The sequence below is a fragment of the Cololabis saira genome, chromosome 1 (assembly GCF_033807715.1).
Source record: "Cololabis saira isolate AMF1-May2022 chromosome 1, fColSai1.1, whole genome shotgun sequence".
NCBI classification, from domain to species: Eukaryota; Metazoa; Chordata; class Actinopteri; order Beloniformes; family Belonidae; genus Cololabis; species Cololabis saira.
In genome coordinates this window covers 4,893,220-4,910,100 of record NC_084587.1, presented here as the reverse complement: position 1 = coordinate 4,910,100, position 16,881 = coordinate 4,893,220, and the positions used below count along the sequence as shown (strand labels likewise).

At 40.7% G+C, this 16,881-nt stretch overlaps 2 protein-coding genes across 2 annotated transcripts; both read left to right on the top strand.

The window, feature by feature from the left end:
- LOC133451204 (lysozyme g-like) lies at nt 1-4,129 on the top strand. Its single transcript, XM_061730206.1, has 5 exons — nt 1-128; nt 1,866-1,943; nt 2,049-2,245; nt 3,124-3,262; nt 3,342-4,129. Exons 1-5 carry the CDS (start codon nt 125-127, stop codon nt 3,473-3,475), a joined length of 552 nt encoding a protein of 183 aa, XP_061586190.1. The 5' UTR covers nt 1-124; the 3' UTR covers nt 3,476-4,129.
- Nucleotides 4,130-13,049: 8,920 nt separating this feature from the next.
- On the top strand, nt 13,050-16,085 carry LOC133449957 (lysozyme g-like). The gene is made up of 6 exons (XM_061728803.1): nt 13,050-13,154; nt 13,248-13,382; nt 13,696-13,776; nt 13,916-14,136; nt 15,713-15,851; nt 15,934-16,085. The coding sequence occupies exons 2-6, from the start codon at nt 13,286-13,288 to the stop codon at nt 16,083-16,085; spliced, it is 690 nt and encodes a 229-aa protein (XP_061584787.1). The 5' UTR covers nt 13,050-13,154; nt 13,248-13,285.
- Nucleotides 16,086-16,881: the final 796 nt, after the last annotated feature.

Genomic DNA, 16,881 nt, shown 5'->3' with positions numbered 1-16,881 from the left:
AGTGAAAACTGAAACTAAAACGGGTATAAATCCTGATCCAGTGCGTTTGCAGGACAGAGCAGGAAACTGCAGAGAGCTTTTGCACTTCAGCTGATAAGAAGCATCACCAGAGGAAACCAGAACAATGAGTAAGTAACGGTTACTGAACTTCTCTGTGAAAAAACGTCTTAACTGCCGGAGAAAAGAAAACAAACCAAACTGGACACCACTGAAGTTGTATAGTTTTTACAGTTGTGTAACGCTGACAACAACGCGATGGAATGGGATGTGAGGATATATGTAAAATGTTCAACTTTACAGCAGAAATAATCATATTCACAGCCTGGCTCATAAAACGATGTTGGTTTCCATTGTTACATTTCATAAGAATGTCTTTTGGAGCACTCAGTTTTGTAAAAGTTGAATGTGATCGCGAGTGGGGGGGGTAGGGGTGGTAAAAATCTCTTTAAGAGGATCTGTGGTAATGGACTGTTAGCTGTTCGTCAAATTACCACTTCTCCTTTTACACTCTAATGGAAAAATACGAAGGCATATTGTGGCAGGGTGGAGGAGGTGCAGCCACTCAGGCTGACGGGACACAGGTGTGGCCCGTCAGCCTCTCCACCCTGCCAGCCTTATAAGAGGAGAAGCTACTGCTGAGACTTATGGAGCCAAATCAAGGCCAAAAGTTTTGCTAATTTGAAAATAAAATTTGGACCTGAAAATTCTTTTTTACAGTTTCAATTTTATTTTTTTCAGTATCAGATCTTTTTATTTCAGTTTCAAATCTTTTTTTCGGTTTCAAATCTTTTTTTTTTCAGTTTCACGTCTTTTTTTTTCAGTTTCACTTCTTTTTTTTTTCAGTTTAAAATTTTTTTTTCAGGTTCAGACTTTTGGCCCCGATCTGGCGTGGGGGGCGTGGCATCATGAGTGACAGCATAACAGAGAAGGCGGGGGACGTTCCTCAGTCATGTTGCCTTCAGGAATCGTAGGTTGCAGAAGTTATCAGTAGAAGTATGATTCAACACTGTATATACACCATATTCACGTGATTGGCAGTGGAAAAAACTGATATTAGTGACACATTTCTGTTTAAAAAGCTGTTTTAGACCGAACTTGACACCAATCGCAGTATAAAAGCAATAAACTATGCCAGACTGTACAGTTCAACAGCCACACTTTAAAGTTTGACATTTCCCACTTCCACATACTACCAAGTACGGTCTAAAACAGCTTTTTAAACAGAAATGTGTCACTAATATCAGTTTTTTCCACTGCCAATCACGTGAATATGGTGTATATGCAGTGTTGAATCAAACTTCTACTGATAACTTTTGCAACCTACGTTTCCTGAAGGCAACATGACTGAGGAAGGTCCCCCGCCTTCTCTGTTATGCTGTCACTCATGATGCCACGCCCCTCTCAGTTGATGCCACGCCCCCCACGCCAGATCGGGGCCAAAAGTCTGAACCTGAAAAAAAAATTTGAAACTGAAAAAAAAAGATGTGAAACTGAAAAAAAAAGATTTGAAACTGAAAAAAAGATTTGAAACTGAAATAAAAAGATTTGAAACTGAAAAAAAGATCTGATACTGAAAAAAATAAAATTGAAACTGTAAAAAAGAATTTTCAGGTTCAAATTTTATTTTCAAATTAGCAAAACTTTTGGCCTTGATTTGGCTCCATACGACTGGGGGTCAGACTGAAGCTGAAGCTGCTGAGTGATGCGGTGCTTGTGCACGTGTGGGTGTTTGCTAATAAAAGGGATTCTGCACTAAACTCCGTGTCCTCTCTATCCTGTCGGTCGGGTCCCGTGGCACTCGCCGTGCTACACATATAATAAATCACTGTGCTGATGTTTGTGTGTAATCACTTGAACTTTTGCAGGTTACGGAGACATCGGGAGGGTTGAAACCTCTGGAGCTTCATGGGAAACGTCTCAGCAGGACAGACTCAGTGTTACAGGTAAACAGCTGAGTCCAACGGTGCTCAAGACCTGCAGAAATATATTTTCATCTCCAGTGTTTCGGTATAAACACACTGTCACTCTGATTTATTATTTTCCCTCAGGAGTGAGTGCGTCACACCAAATGGCCCAGATTGACGTTGGTAGAATGGCGACATACAAAACAATGATCCAACGCGTGGGAGGCAGATTAGGAATCGATCCAGCTCTTATCGCTGGCATCATCTCCAGAGAGTCCAGGGCCGGAAATGCTCTGCAGAATGGCTGGGGGGACCATGGAAATGCCTGGGGGCTGATGCAGGTTTTGACATACATTGTTTATCTCGTATCTGGGCATGCACAAACAATTAGTTAAAAAACCCTAGTCTGGATTCAGACCTACGTGCAACTGTCTCATTTTCATCGTCTTCTCCTTCAACCTATGAAAAGGCGCCTTTATGTCACGTGATTCATTGGCGTAGCAAGCCCTTCGGCACTGCAGGACTGTTGCCAATTTAGCAACTTTCCCGCTATATATTTAGTGAATTCTCAAACCTCTCTACTGACAAATTTAGCCACTTCTTCAGGTCATTTGGAGAGTCTAAAGCACATATCTTTTAATTTGTTTCTCAGTGAGCGGCCGGTGCTACCGTGGGCCGCTCCAAACTTTTAACTTTTAACAAATTAGAGCTTTTATTGTAGTCTGTGTGAAAAGTTAAATCATAACTGAATAATTAATAGAGTGAACGAAACTAAAACAGATATATTGTTTGGTTGGGTAAGTAAGAAAAGTCATCAGAGATGCACGAGGAACTGAACATTTGCTCTTTAAAGCGCACTTAAACACGCTATATATTTAGTGAATTCTCAAACCTCTCTACTGACAAATTTAGCCACTTCTTCAGGTCATTTGGAGAGTCTAAAGCACATATCTTTTAATTTGTTTCTCAGTGAGCAGCCGGTGCTACCGTGGGCTGCTCCAAAACAACAATATCTTTAACTTTTGACAAATTAGAGCGATTGCTGCTATCGCTGTTGATAAAATAGTCAACAGAGGATCAAGGCAGCGTTCAAATGATTGTTTAGATACTTTCAATCGGAGCCATTTCCATTACAGGTTTTTCTTTGCGATATTTGTAGATCCTCCCACAGCAGTACATCGACATCCGTATTTACCCGATGTTTGCTCCGTCTCTGTAGGTTGACAAGAGGCACCACACCATACAGGGGGACTGGAACAGTGAGGAGCATCTCTCCCAAGGCACAGATATCCTTGTTTATTTCATCAAACGCATCCAGAACAAATTCCCCTCTTGGTCCAGGGAGCAGCAGCTGAAAGGTTTGTTTCGGTGAATCGGTGAACTTGCACGGAGACAAGATCGGTTTCCTCAGCTGCATCTTTAATCTTGTCTTTGCAGGAGGGTTAGCGGCCTACAACATGGGGGATGGAAACGTCCACTCCTACCAAGATGTGGATGCCCAAACAACAGGTCGAGACTACTCCAATGATGTTGCTGCCAGGGCTCAGTGGTACAAAAGAAATGGATATTAACACCTGGAAGTAGGGATGGGAATTGACACGATTTTTACGATTCCAATTCCATTTTCGATTCTGCTTACCAATTCGGTTCTTTAACAATTCCCTTATCGCTTCCCCTTTGGAAAAAAAGGACAACAATGAGGCAAATGGCGCTAATATGATGGGGAGTGTTCACTAGTTAATTAGTTACCTGCAGTATTATTAGCCAAGGACATGCTAACGTTGCTGACGCTGCTGGAAAACACAACATTCCTTCATTATTGATCATTATTGCTGCTGTGTGCGCAATTATTTTTGCATGTTGGTGGCATTTCCTCCCTTTGATGAAATATTCACTTAGCAAGTATTGCAGGTTAGCCTGCGTTTTTTTTTTTTACTGAAATATAACCAGACTTTTGTACGTCTGTATCGCTTGGGCGCCATGTCTACTATCGACTGCTGGCTTACGCACGTTACGTGCTGACGCCATTCATGCTCACTGGAATCGAAAAGCGAATCGTTTGAAAAATATGCAAACGATTCCAAGGAATTTAAATACTGGGAACTGGTTCTGAACAAGAACCAGTTCTCGATTCCCATCCTTACCTGGAAGTGATAAAAATGTAAAGATGGGAATGAAAAAGAAACCATTTGTGTACCGTTTGATGATAAATAAATGACATTCCAAGCAAGCTTAGAAATCGTGCTTCTATTTATTGCTTTTTTTTGGTGTTTATAATTTATTCCACAAAATATTTATGTGTTAATTTTTTATCTCAAGTCTTATTTACAATCAAACCGGTCAATACAATCAAGTACCATCCATACAGTATATACTCTAAATGACCACCGGTGTTGGAGTTTTACATGGTCACAGATTTTGCTGAGTAAAGTGTGTAACTGATAAAACTCTCCTACTGTCACCGCTGTTATTAACCAGCTGCACTGGGTGTGGTCGTCAGTGTTAGAGACCACGTGATTTACTTATTTAACTGCAATGTTTGAACTCAGAGCCTCCCTGTGCTTGTTACAGGCAGTCAGGTCTTTTTCTTATAAGTCACATGGTTTTACTGAAGTTTAGTTTCCACATCTGAGCAGCTGTGGAGTCTGAGAAGAATCCCACATGAAAAGTACAACTCTGCTCCTTTTTTACTTTTATTGGACTCTATGTGAAAAGTTAAATCATAACTGAATAATGTATAGTGAATGAAACTAAAACAGATACATTGTTTGGTTGGGTTAATAAGAAATCTTATCCTAACCTTATCGCTGGCATCATCTCCAGAGAGTCCAGGGCTGGAAATGCTCTGCAGAATGGCTGGGGGGACCATGGAAATGCCTGGGGGCTGATGCAGGTTTTGACATACATTGTTTATCTCGTATCTGGGCATGCACAAACAATTAGTTAAAAAACCTTTGCCTTTATGTCACGTGATTCATTGGCGTAGCAAGCCCTTCGGCGCTCCAAGAGTGTTGCCAATTTAGCAACTTTCACGCTATATATTTAGTGAATTCTCAAACCTCTCTACTGACAAATTTAGCCACTTCTTCAGGTCATTTGGAGAGTCTAAAGCACATATATTTTAATTTGTTTCTCAGTGAGCAGCCGGTGCTACCGTGGGCCGCTCCAAAACAACATCTTTAACTTTTGACAAATTAGAGCTTTTATTGGAGTCTGTGTGAAAAGTTAAATCATAGCTGAATAATTAATAGAGTGAATGAAACTAAAACAGATACATTGTTTGGTTGGGTTAGTAAGAAAAGTCATCAGAGATGCACGAGGAACTGAACATTTGCTCTTTAAATTGCACTTAAATACACGTGTATAGATTTAGGATATTTTAAATATGAAGCAGCTTCGTTTCGAGGTTAAAACGTCTGAGAAAGTTCAGTTCAACTTCATTTCCTAATCGGAGGGAAGTGAAATGATTTGCAGCTCGTAAGTCGACCCACCCCTCCTGCAAGATAAACATTCCTGTTTTACTCAGTGATGAAAACAATGAATGTTTTAGTAGCTCTGGTCAAACTGTATAAGCAAATAAAAGCAGAATTATTTCTGATTAATGTGCAGAAAAACAAAAATCAGAATCATTGATTTTCAAAATAAGAAATACATCCACATCAAGGATTTACATCAACTTTTAGACAGAGAAATTGAGATAAGTTTTTGTAGCATTTAAGTCACATTTAGCCGTTTTCCAATGTACAAATGACAATATAATTTCCAAACCCGAAGTAAAGACTTGTAATGACTTGGTAGGGACGACAGCGTGAACTTGACGCTCCTTGTTTACAGGATCACACATCCTTCATGTGTTAAGCTTAATAACAATGTAACCAGTTGAGTTGTAGTTAAACTTAGCTTTTACAAAGTTAGGCGCGGATAATTCACATCTGCTAAATACAAAATAATCCCTGAATGAACGTAAACTAGAATGTGCCATTATTTATTAGGGAATTCCTGGATTTGGAAAATACTAGCAGCAAAAATTCAGATTTATGAACCAGAACATTTCAACAAATATGGCTTTACAACATTAATTACAAAGTTATCAGCATGACACCCCCAACTAAATATGCCAAAAGTAAACTAAACATATTCGTAGCATCAATGTAGGGTCCGACCCCAAAACCTTAGGTGAACCCGGGTAGCCAACCACAAACAGGCAGGAGACCAAACGATTTAAATAAAGAGCCAGAAGGCTGTTTATTAAAGTGAAGGGGAAAAAACTGACTCAGGGGTTGATCCAGGGGGTGAAAGCAGAGGAAACGTGGGAGCGATGGTTGGGGGTCCAGGTGACAAGGGTCAGCCGTGAGTTGGCAGCAGGGAGGGGGCCACAGAGATCCACGAGAATGGCTGGGAGGGGAAGGCGTCGAGGAGGGGTCCAGGGAGGCAACGGAGACACAGGAACAAAAAGCCTTGGGACAAAAAGACAAAAAGATTTAGTTACCGCATGGGTTCAGTACAATCAAGCACTGAGTGAAGGTCCAGGTCTCCTTTTAAGCCTGGGCTGGTGATCAGTGGCAGCTGGGGTTGAATGCAGATCAGCAGCACCTGTGCTGCTGGCTCTCCCAGCCAGAGGAGGAGGACTCCTAACAATCAAAAGAGCCACGGTGTCTCGTCCTTCTTGGACAAGGGACATAATCCTCTTCATGATATCAAATGTCAAAGACTTCCAGGATGTTGAACTAAAAAGTCTCTTGTCTGGGTCGGACCAACCAGTCAAAGTTAAAGTTACACCCAGTTAAATTGCAGATGTTCTGAGCTGTGATGTCATCAAGGACACAAATACACTGTTATTCCAACTGAGAGACCAACGTGCTTCCTCGTGTTCTGCCGCGTCGCACTCAGTACTCGAGTTGAAGGGGGATGAGGGGGGATGGCATCCCCCGCTGAAATAAAAATGGTCAAAATAGTCCGGCCCCTGAAATAAAAATGGTCCAAATCATCCCCCCTGTAAAACTGCCATCCCCCCTTTCCATCCCTTATGTCATTTCATCAATGAATGTGGTTTTACTGCTATTTCAACATTTAGAGTCATCACCATAAAAATAACACCAGAAAAATAACTTATTTGACAATTTTCACCTGTTTCAGGTAAATTTTCACTTGAAATAAGTAGGAAAATCTGCCAGTTTATCTTCTTATTACAAGCAAAAAAATCGTGTTCCAATAGCAGATTTTTCTACTTATTTCAAGTGAAAATCTACTTGAAACAGGTAAAAATTGTTGTTTTTTCCAGTGATGAGTCTTGTTTTAAGTGTAATGAGATTTTTTTCACTAAAATGAGACATTTTAACTAGAAATAAGACACATAGGGCCAAATCCACAAAGAATAGTTTGCGCCCGCAAATAGCGCTGTGAATTGCGCCGCATTTGCGCCCGCAATTTGCCCCGCTTTAAGGTCCTATTCACAAAAGATTTTGCTCTAATGATACTAACGGTAGGCTCAGCCTGTATTACAAATCATCAAGACACTGTGCGAAGACGGGACGGGAGCCCGTTCCCTCTCCTCCCTCCTCCCTCAGTGCTGCTCAAGGATGATTTATGGTTCCGCGTTAAATCGACGCAGAGCATACGGCGACAAACAGCCGCGTACCCTACGGCGTAAAGGCTCTGCGTCGATTTAATGCGGACCATTATTTAGGCATAATTAGGCTTAACTAGTGTGTGCGTATGTGACAGACGTGCATGGGACGATTGTGAAATACGGAATAAACTGTTTTATATGAATTCTAATTCCCAATTACGTAACAATTCCGTATTTCAAGGGACGGATGGCAAGCCCACTCCCCGCGGCTGCATCTCCAGCAGCAGCTGAGAGTCCTGACTGACGCTGAGCTTCACAGGGACACGATCAGCGCTATTTTATTATAAGTCTGATATATGTTGTGATATGTGATGACATTATTAAGCTGTTAAACACACACATTCTAAATGTATATGTTTATATGGTGGAATTGTTTGTAATAAAGCAGCCCCTTATGGATGAATCCTGAGCTCCTGTTTTTTTTATTTTTAAATCCGAGATAAGTCCACAACCCCACTTCATCTGACTGTGTACAGTCATGTCTGACTATAGATTTTACCCTTAATATCATTCAGTATCACACAGGCTTGAATGACATTGAAGAGAGAGAGAAACAGAGAGATGGGGAGTGAGGAGTGAGTTTGCGCGCAGTTAATACACGCTTCCAAAAGACGGTATTTGCTCCACTATTTTTGCGTGTGGCAAATAGTGCTGGCCTTTGTGAATTAGACGGTTTTTGCAATGAGGCTTATTTGCATAGAAAGGGGGCAATTTTGCGCCGAATGTATGAATATTACCTAATTTACATGCATGCAAATGGCACAGGCGCACCATGACACTATTTGCTTGGCAGCGCAGTTTGTGGAGCAATTCGCCCTTTGCGGGTGCTTTAATTAGACGCTCTCTTTTTGTGTCATTTGCACCGGTTTAGCGGCCGCAAAAGCCGCGCAATCCTTTTGTGGATTTACCCCATATTCTTGTTAAGATTTTGAGTTTTTGCAGTGATCCATGTTACTTATCCTGTGAAGGACAGAGTCATATTGATAAGTTCAGAAAACTGTTTTTTATTGTTGTGTTTTGATGTATTTGATGTAAGCCCAGTGGATATTTAAAGCTTACAGAAGGCTGCATTTAACTGCTGCTATGTCATTCCTGCAGTATTTCTGCAGCTGTTTTGGTCAGTGCTATTATTTGTAATATATTTTATTATTTATAATCAGCACAAATTATCTGTCCCCATATGATAAAATCCACCATTCCCCGTGATTTCTTTTACAACTTGAGTACTGGTCGCACTTGCCCAGTTTGAACGACCCAAGCATGCGGGATGGAGAACCTAGAACTGAGAAACAGACAAGACTCCTGGCCCAGCCCAAGCCCGGCACCCACCCACACAGTTCAGACCAGAGTCTTCCAGCTCTGCTAGCTCTTGTTTCAGGTGGATGAATAGCAATAGATAGATAGCAGTAGTTCAGGAAATCAAACACATAAAACATCAATCCATTTGCTATTCGTGAAAACAGCACAAAAGGTAGTGTTCAATGACCTCAGATACCCCTTTTCCACCAAACCTGTTCCAGTGCTGGTTCTGGTTCACAACTCGTTCAACTTGAGAACCAGCTGAGAACCGGTTTGTTTTTCCACCGCTCGGGTGCTAAGAGGAGCCACGTCAGTTCTATAGTTTATTTTTTGTTGTGTAGTCTAATTCATGTCCCCTGCGATGTTGTAGAATCCTTCCTGGATGTAGTGGATTCCTCTGTGGCATTGGAAGGTTATGAGGATGTGCATATATTCTTTTAATGCTGTTCACAAGTTTTATTTTGGAATACTAGTGTTAGGGTTTAGCACACCCTGCCTCCCCCCACCAGAGGGTGCCAAAGCCTGGTCAGGCTTGGCCAGAGCACCGCAGCTGATCCTAATCACCGTCCCCACCATGGGCGTGGTAGTGGGGGGAAAAGTGGACCTGACTACCCAGGGCCCGTGTAGAGAGAGGGGCCCATGAAAATCCAGATTTTTATTTTTTTTTTGTGATGTTTTTATTTCGAATGAATTGGGCCCTCCAATTAATTGGTGTCATAATTTATTTAAAGTATATTGATAACATCAAATGAGAGAATGAACTTAATGGCACAGTTCTCCCAACATATTAGACATTCTGGGGCCCCCCTCTTGGAGATGCAAAATGGTTTAGTCCGCTCAACAGCGACCGGCAACAGGTCAGACAGTGCGCCCAGATCGACGCGGCGACGCGCACCGTACGTTCGCGTCTCCGCGTATCCTACGCCGTAAGATTTGCGTTGGTGCAACGCGGAACCATAAATCGTCCGGTGTCCGTCACTCATCTGCAAGACGCTGCTCTCTGCTGCTCCATTAACACAAAGTAACGATGGATATTCAGAAGTGGTTCAAGCACAACCACGCCAGCAAGATTACAGGACTGTCTCAGAAAATTAGAATATTGTGATAAAGTTCTTTATTTTCTGTAATGCAATTAAAAAAACAAAAATGTCATACATTCTGGATTCATTACAAATAAACTGAAATATTGCAAGCCTTTTATTATTTTAATATAGCTGATTATGGCTTACAGTTTAAGATTAAGATTCCCAGAATATTCAAATTTTTTGAGATAGGATATTTGAGTTTTCTTAAGCTGTAAGCCATGACCAGCAATACTAAAATAATAAAAGGCTTGCAATATTTCAGTTGATTTTCAATGATTTAATGAATGATCCATCTAGCAATATTGCTGCTGCATATATCAACACGTAAATAACATACCAATATCACTATAGGCTCAAGTGTACACGATTAATATATTAATTGAGCAATAACGCAATTTATTATTTTTATCTTGTAAAAAGCCTTAGCATTGCGGTGCAGTGCTGTGCTTAAAAGCTATTGTCAATGTTCAATAAATTCATGATGTTACCAAAGCCAATGAATAATCATGTTAAATAACTGTGATCTCACTATCAATGGAAAATGATTGTGATTGTGATTTTTGCCACAGATAGATAGATAGAGAGAGAAAGAGATAGGTCTGGGTGGTGAGAACATAGAAAAACAATTAGCTATTCTCAATCTGGCTGAAAAATGGCTTAAAACATTTTTGCCTCTGCAACTTATTGCAGCCAGATGTAGCCTAATGTTTTAGGTATTTGAGCACAAGTAGGCCAAATGCATCAATTCAGAACGACTCATCAATATAATCTGATCTGATTGTAGTTGATTGTAGTAGATGTATAAATACCCCCCCCCCCTTTTTTTTCTCTCTCACGCGCCTCGCGGGCATAGAAAGGGGCCCACTGACATTGAGAGTGTACAGGGCCCAGAATTTGGTGCTACACCCCTGGTCCCCACACCTGACACCACTCAGCCTCGTCGCCCAGTCTGCTCTTAAGTTTCCCTCCCACAAACTGCGGTGTCGGATGATTCTCTCCAGCTCAGAGCCCCGTACTCTGCCTGTTTTCCTGGTCTTCCCTAGTTTCCCGTTCGTGGACCTTCCCTTCCTGAGTCCTTTTGGATTACTTTTTCCAGCCGTGAGTTTCCCTCCGGTCTGTGCTTTTAGTTGGACTTTCCAGCCGTGTTTTTTAGGTCTGTGATTTTGTTTGTCTTCCTTCCCTCCTGTGGAGCACCTTTTGTTAATAAACTTTGTTATACCTGAACCTTGCTCGTGTTGTCCTGCATTTGGATCCGCCCTCCTTCCCTCAAGCCTATCAACTAGTTTCCAGACTCGTTGAACTTGAACGCATCACCATCCTATAACTTTTCCTGAGACGCAGCTCAATAACTCAGAGTTTGATCCTCATCCATCAAATACTCAGAATATGCTGGTTTTTCATTCAGTGGATTTATTTCGTTGTTTAGGACACTGACGTTTCGTCAATGTTTATACGTCCATGCGACTGTAATTTTGCCTCTTTCATCGTTTCATGGATGTTTTATCCGCTTAGATATCAGGCACCATTACTATGGAACCAACTTCCAATCTGGGTAAAGGAGGCTGACACCACCTCCACCTTTTAAAACTAAACTTAAAACCTTTCTGTTTAGTAAAGCCTATAGTTAGTGTTTAGTAAACCTCTAGCTGGTGTTGGTAAATCTCTAGGTAGTGTAAACTCTAGTGTGTTAGAGTCAGTAGTCATAGTTGCAGCTATAGAACAAGGCTATAATAGTTAGTCTCAAATATAGCTTTGCGGTAGATATGCTGCTATAGGCCTATGCTGCAGGGGGGCACCGACATGATCCGCTGGGCGGTGCCTCTCACCCTTCTTCTCCTCTCCCTTTCCCTTCCTGTCTTCTCCATTTCCATTTTTATAAATGTCTCATAGCTATCATTTTGTCCATCGTTTCTGTAGTTTCTTGTGCCGGCCCCCCTTTTTTCTCTTTTGTGCATGTTTGCAGGCCGAAGCCTCGGGAGCTGCGTTCTGGCCTGTGGTCCTGGTCCCCCCCCCCATCCCCGGTCATCCCGTTGCTGCTTCCACCTGCCTACGTGGATGTCTCCTGTGTGCTGCTGACACCCCCCCATCCCCCTCTGATCATCCCGCTGCTGCTTCCACCTGCCTGCTGTGCTGTTGCCGTCCCTGACCCACCAGTCTGGCCTTCGGCAGGAGGGTCCCCCCTTATGAGCCTGGTCCTGGTCCAGGTTTCTTCCTCCTAAAGGGGAGTTTTTCTTGCCACTGTTTGGCTTAAGGCTTTTCTCCCACAAGGGGAGTTTTTACTTGCCATTGTTTATGTAATAATTACTCGGGGGTTTATGTTTATGTTCATGTTCTGGATCTCTGGAAAGCGTCTAGAGACAACATCTGTTGTATTAGACGCTATATAAATAAAATTGAATTGAATTAAATTCTGATTTGTTTTCAAATTAATATTCATTACTATTACCACTCTGGATAAGTAATTGTTAATTGCATCTAATGTAGCAGTTTAACTGCTATTTTCATAATTTTCCAGTGGTACATTTAAAGACCATCGGAATTCTGATATTCCTCGTAATTTCTTGATATACAACGGTGCGTTCAAGAATAATATGTATATAATTAGCGATAATTGATCAAAATATTTGTATTTTGCTCCTTATTGACCGTTTTGGTCATTTCGATCATTCTTACACCATCTTGGTTTATTTCATTGTTTACTTTGAATTTCTATGTTGTTAGATTGTATGCCGTGTATTGTCTATTTGATCAATTGTCATTTCCTTCTCATTTGTGAAAAACCATAAACTTCATCCCGGCCTAAACGGCTATGCTGCTTGTGTGAAACAGGCCTCTGCTCTAATAGTTCATGAAATCAAACCCCAAAAGACATCAATCCATTTGCAAAGCAGTGTTCAATGACCGCAGAGAACATCATATATTTGACTGCTTGCAGGAAACATTTTTTATTTTATTTACACTGTTCATGACACTCTAAATACAGTCTTTTTTCCATCATTTCTTATTTAGATTTTTTTAATACATCCCCATTTGAAGGCAACTTTTGTCCTTTCTGGCTCGCCATTCACACAAATGAGCTTGACCTAGTGGCAACAGGAAAGGAAACAGGCGTTTCCACAATGAAAGTTAAAAACAACTGCGGTGGGTTTGCAGTATCAGGACGAGGCTGTCAAGAGCGTCTCTGCTTCAACTTCACGGGAAGATCTGAGGAAACGCCAGAGAAAAGAGGAAAAACTAGTAAGTGCTTATACTTTTTATACTTTCTCTGCTGTTGTTTAAAACAAATTGTCTCGACCTCTTCCTTGTTTTCTTCTTTTTTCACTTTACCAGCCTGAGGAGAGTTTCTGAGGAGTATCTAGGACAGGAAGATGGCAGATTATATTCCAAATTTTGGAAAAAGTCTTTGGTCATATTTTTTTGGTTCCACCACCAGTTCTACCACCAAAGAGTCTAAACCTGTTTATGGTAATCACAAATATCACTAACCATTATTCTTATTATATACATATACGTTATATATAATCTTTTATATATATATATATATATATATATATATATATATATATATATATATATATATATATATATATATATATATATAGTGTGTGTGTGTGTGTATATATTTGTTAATGGACTTTTTTCAAGTATTAGTACTTTTTAACTCCTTTTACTTTGAAAGCTGTTTGTGCTCTTAAGTAGGTTTTTCTGCATTAATTAAGCGCTCCATAAGTGTGCTGTTGTGAAAATATGACGACCAACTTGATACATACCAACGTAGGTAAATATGGAGACATCATGAAGGTGGAAACCACAGGAGCTTCGAGGATAACGGCTCAGCAGGACAAGCTGGAATACTCAGGTACATATTTGACAGGAGAAACTCAGCAGTTGAAGAGAACTGATGCAGAAATCTCCACGACATTTCCCTCCAACTATTAATACCTGCAGGTTGTTATAATGAGGCCGCAGTAACGTTGTTTCCTTGTCTCTTTCTAAAGGTGTGGCCGCTTCAGAAACAATGGCAAAGATGGATGCAGAAAGAATGAAGGAATACAAGACAAAGATCTTGAATGTGGCAAAATCCTTTGATATTGATCCAGCCCTCATTGCTGCCATCATCTCCAGAGAGTCGAGGGCAGGAAATACTATAAAAGACAAGAATGGCTGGGGAGACTGGAACCCAAGAAGAAATAAATACAACGCCTTTGGACTGATGCAGGTTAGAAGGAGCAGCCGGCGCTTTGTGACCAAGTCAGCTACCAAATATCACACAACTACTGTAGGAGCCTAAATGTAATTTCAGTTAACAACTACTGACAACAGATGCAAAAGAAGGAGGATTTATCGCCTCTGCTTCCTGAGAGCTAGACGGGTTCAGAGATGTTCATGACAACAGAACTATGTTGTAAATGTTCGAGGCACAAACCATCAACTCTCCTCCTTTTGCATATGTCGAGAAATGTTTGCGTGACTTTCGATGTCAACATTTATCGATTTATAACAAGGCAACAAACAGTTATTTGTAAAGGGGACCTATTATGGCATTATGCGTCTTCTGAAGGTGTCGTGAACAGCTTCAGGTGCTTGGAAGATCTGAAACCATAAACAGAAATAAAAGTATTACGGTACTAATAGAGCTCCGTAACACCGGAGCTAAGCTAAATACTTAGCCCATGCAAAGATCATACTAGTAAACAAATATAAATAAAATAAAAAATGAACGTTCTTACCACTGACTCGTGTGCAGTTGCCGGGTCCGTACTGTTGGAACTGATCCTTTTATGAGGGTAAATGTCGATGCAAAACCTCATTTTAACTGTCCCTCGCTGTTCAAACAGCCCGAGGTGAAGTGGTTAGCACACACGATTCACCGCTTCTAAACAATGGCTGAAGCTCCGGCCGGCGGAGTTAGTTGTGGGCGTGGGTTCAGCAGCGGAGGAGACCGAGGCGTGGTTTGCATTTGCTTACGTAACGAAAATGCACAAATCTGAACGGCTCGTAGAAGTCACATGACACTGGAAGGATCATCCAGGCGGCTGTACAGACACTGCAGAATTTGGTTGCTTTCCTCCTTCTCTGAGTTGTCAGGCTGAGGGGAGACCACTTTATATATGTTAAAGCAAGAGAAAACCTGTTTTTCATAATAGGTCCCCTTTAAATACTTTTCTGTACACATACAAAGTTTGCAGGGACCGTCCATACAGTCACGTAAGAGGAATTACCGGTACTTTTATGGAGTCATGTCAAAGGCTGAAAACAACACTGATGTAGCGTTCCTACTGAATTTAATAAACCTGTTGAGCAGCTCATTCACTCTCCCTTGATTTGGGGAGAGTGTGTCTGTGACTGGAGGTGTCGTGAATCAGGCCCGGATCACTAGACTGATTACTTACGGAAGAGCATTAGGGCCAGGCCGGAGAAAAATAAAAATAATATTTTAGAGGAGGAAGATTTTTTTTACATTATGCACTTTGAGGAAAAAGTTGAAATGTCGAGAAAAAAGTCGAGATTAATGTTGAAATACAATTTTGAGAAAAAAGTTGAAATGTTGAGAAAAAAGTCAAGATTTCGTGAATAAGGTTGAAATGTTGAGAAAAAGGGTGAAATTTCGACTTTATTCACGAAATTTTGACTTTATTCTTGAAATTGTATTTCAACATTAATCTTGATATTTCGAAAAAGCTTTTGCTCTGTTTTACTGTAGGTACCTTTTTCATATTTTGATTGCAGACTTTGATCATTTGAATCCCTACTAATTCTGTACACTGGTGTCTTCATCTCATCCTCATTTCTAGGTTGATGTCAATCCCGATGGAGGTGACCACACTCCAGTGGGCGAGTGGGACAGTGAGGAACATATTGAACAAGCAACTGGGATCTTGGTTCGATATATCGAAGAATTCTCCTCGTGGCCCAAGAAGCAGTGGCTGAAAGGTTTGTTTTTAGTGAATAAGGAAACTTGCACGGACACAAAAGTTTTCCCAGCTGATTTTTCGTGTTGGTTTTGTTTTGGCAGGAGGGATAGCGGCATACAACGCGGGGCCGGGCGATGTCAAGTCTTATGCAAACGTGGACGAGAACACAACAGGCAAAGACTACTCCAACGATGTTGTTGCAAGAGCAAAGTGGTACAACGAACATATCTTTAAGCTATATAGCTTTAAGTAGCTGAATATGTCCACAAGTGGAGAAGTGGTTCTACAAAGAGACATGTGTTAGACTGCCTGAATGTTCCTTTAATAAACACAAAAAAACCTTCTCCTGCAGGACTGTTTGCTTTTATAGTTCGACCAGAGCTACTAAAACATTCATTTTTTTATCAATGTAAAACATGCAGACTTATTAACTTTCCTGGGTGCACAAACCACATTATATATGAAAAATATTGTATAAATAATGTGTACTGGGGGGTGTTTTTGTGAGTAAAACAGGAATGTTTATTTGATCGAGGCTCCATGTCTCCCCTGCCCAACTTTCAAGCAGTTTTCCAGTGGTACATTTAAAGACAATCTGAATTCTGAAACTCCCCGTAATTTCTTCAAATCCAATGGTGCGTTCAGGAGCAATTGGAATTTTGTAAATTTGTCAAGAATTGACCAAAATATTTTAATTTTCTTCCTAATTTACTGTTTTGGTCATTTTGATAATTCTTACACCGTCTTGGTTTATTTAATTGTGTTTACCTTGAATTTCTGTGCTGTTAGATAGATTGTTTGCTGTGTATTGCCTATATCAATTATTATAATTTTCTTCTCATTTGTAGAGACCATAAACTTCATCATAAACCTAAACCTCATGAGAATCATAAATAAAGAGTGAAATGGTGTCTTCTGTCATCTGTTCTGGCCGGACAGCCTGGATTTAAATCAATTGCCTTATACAGTCCTTTAACTGTCACAAGTTTGAATTATATTCCATCACCTCTTTTATAAATGCCAACTACAGTCTTTTGATGGTGCGGCAA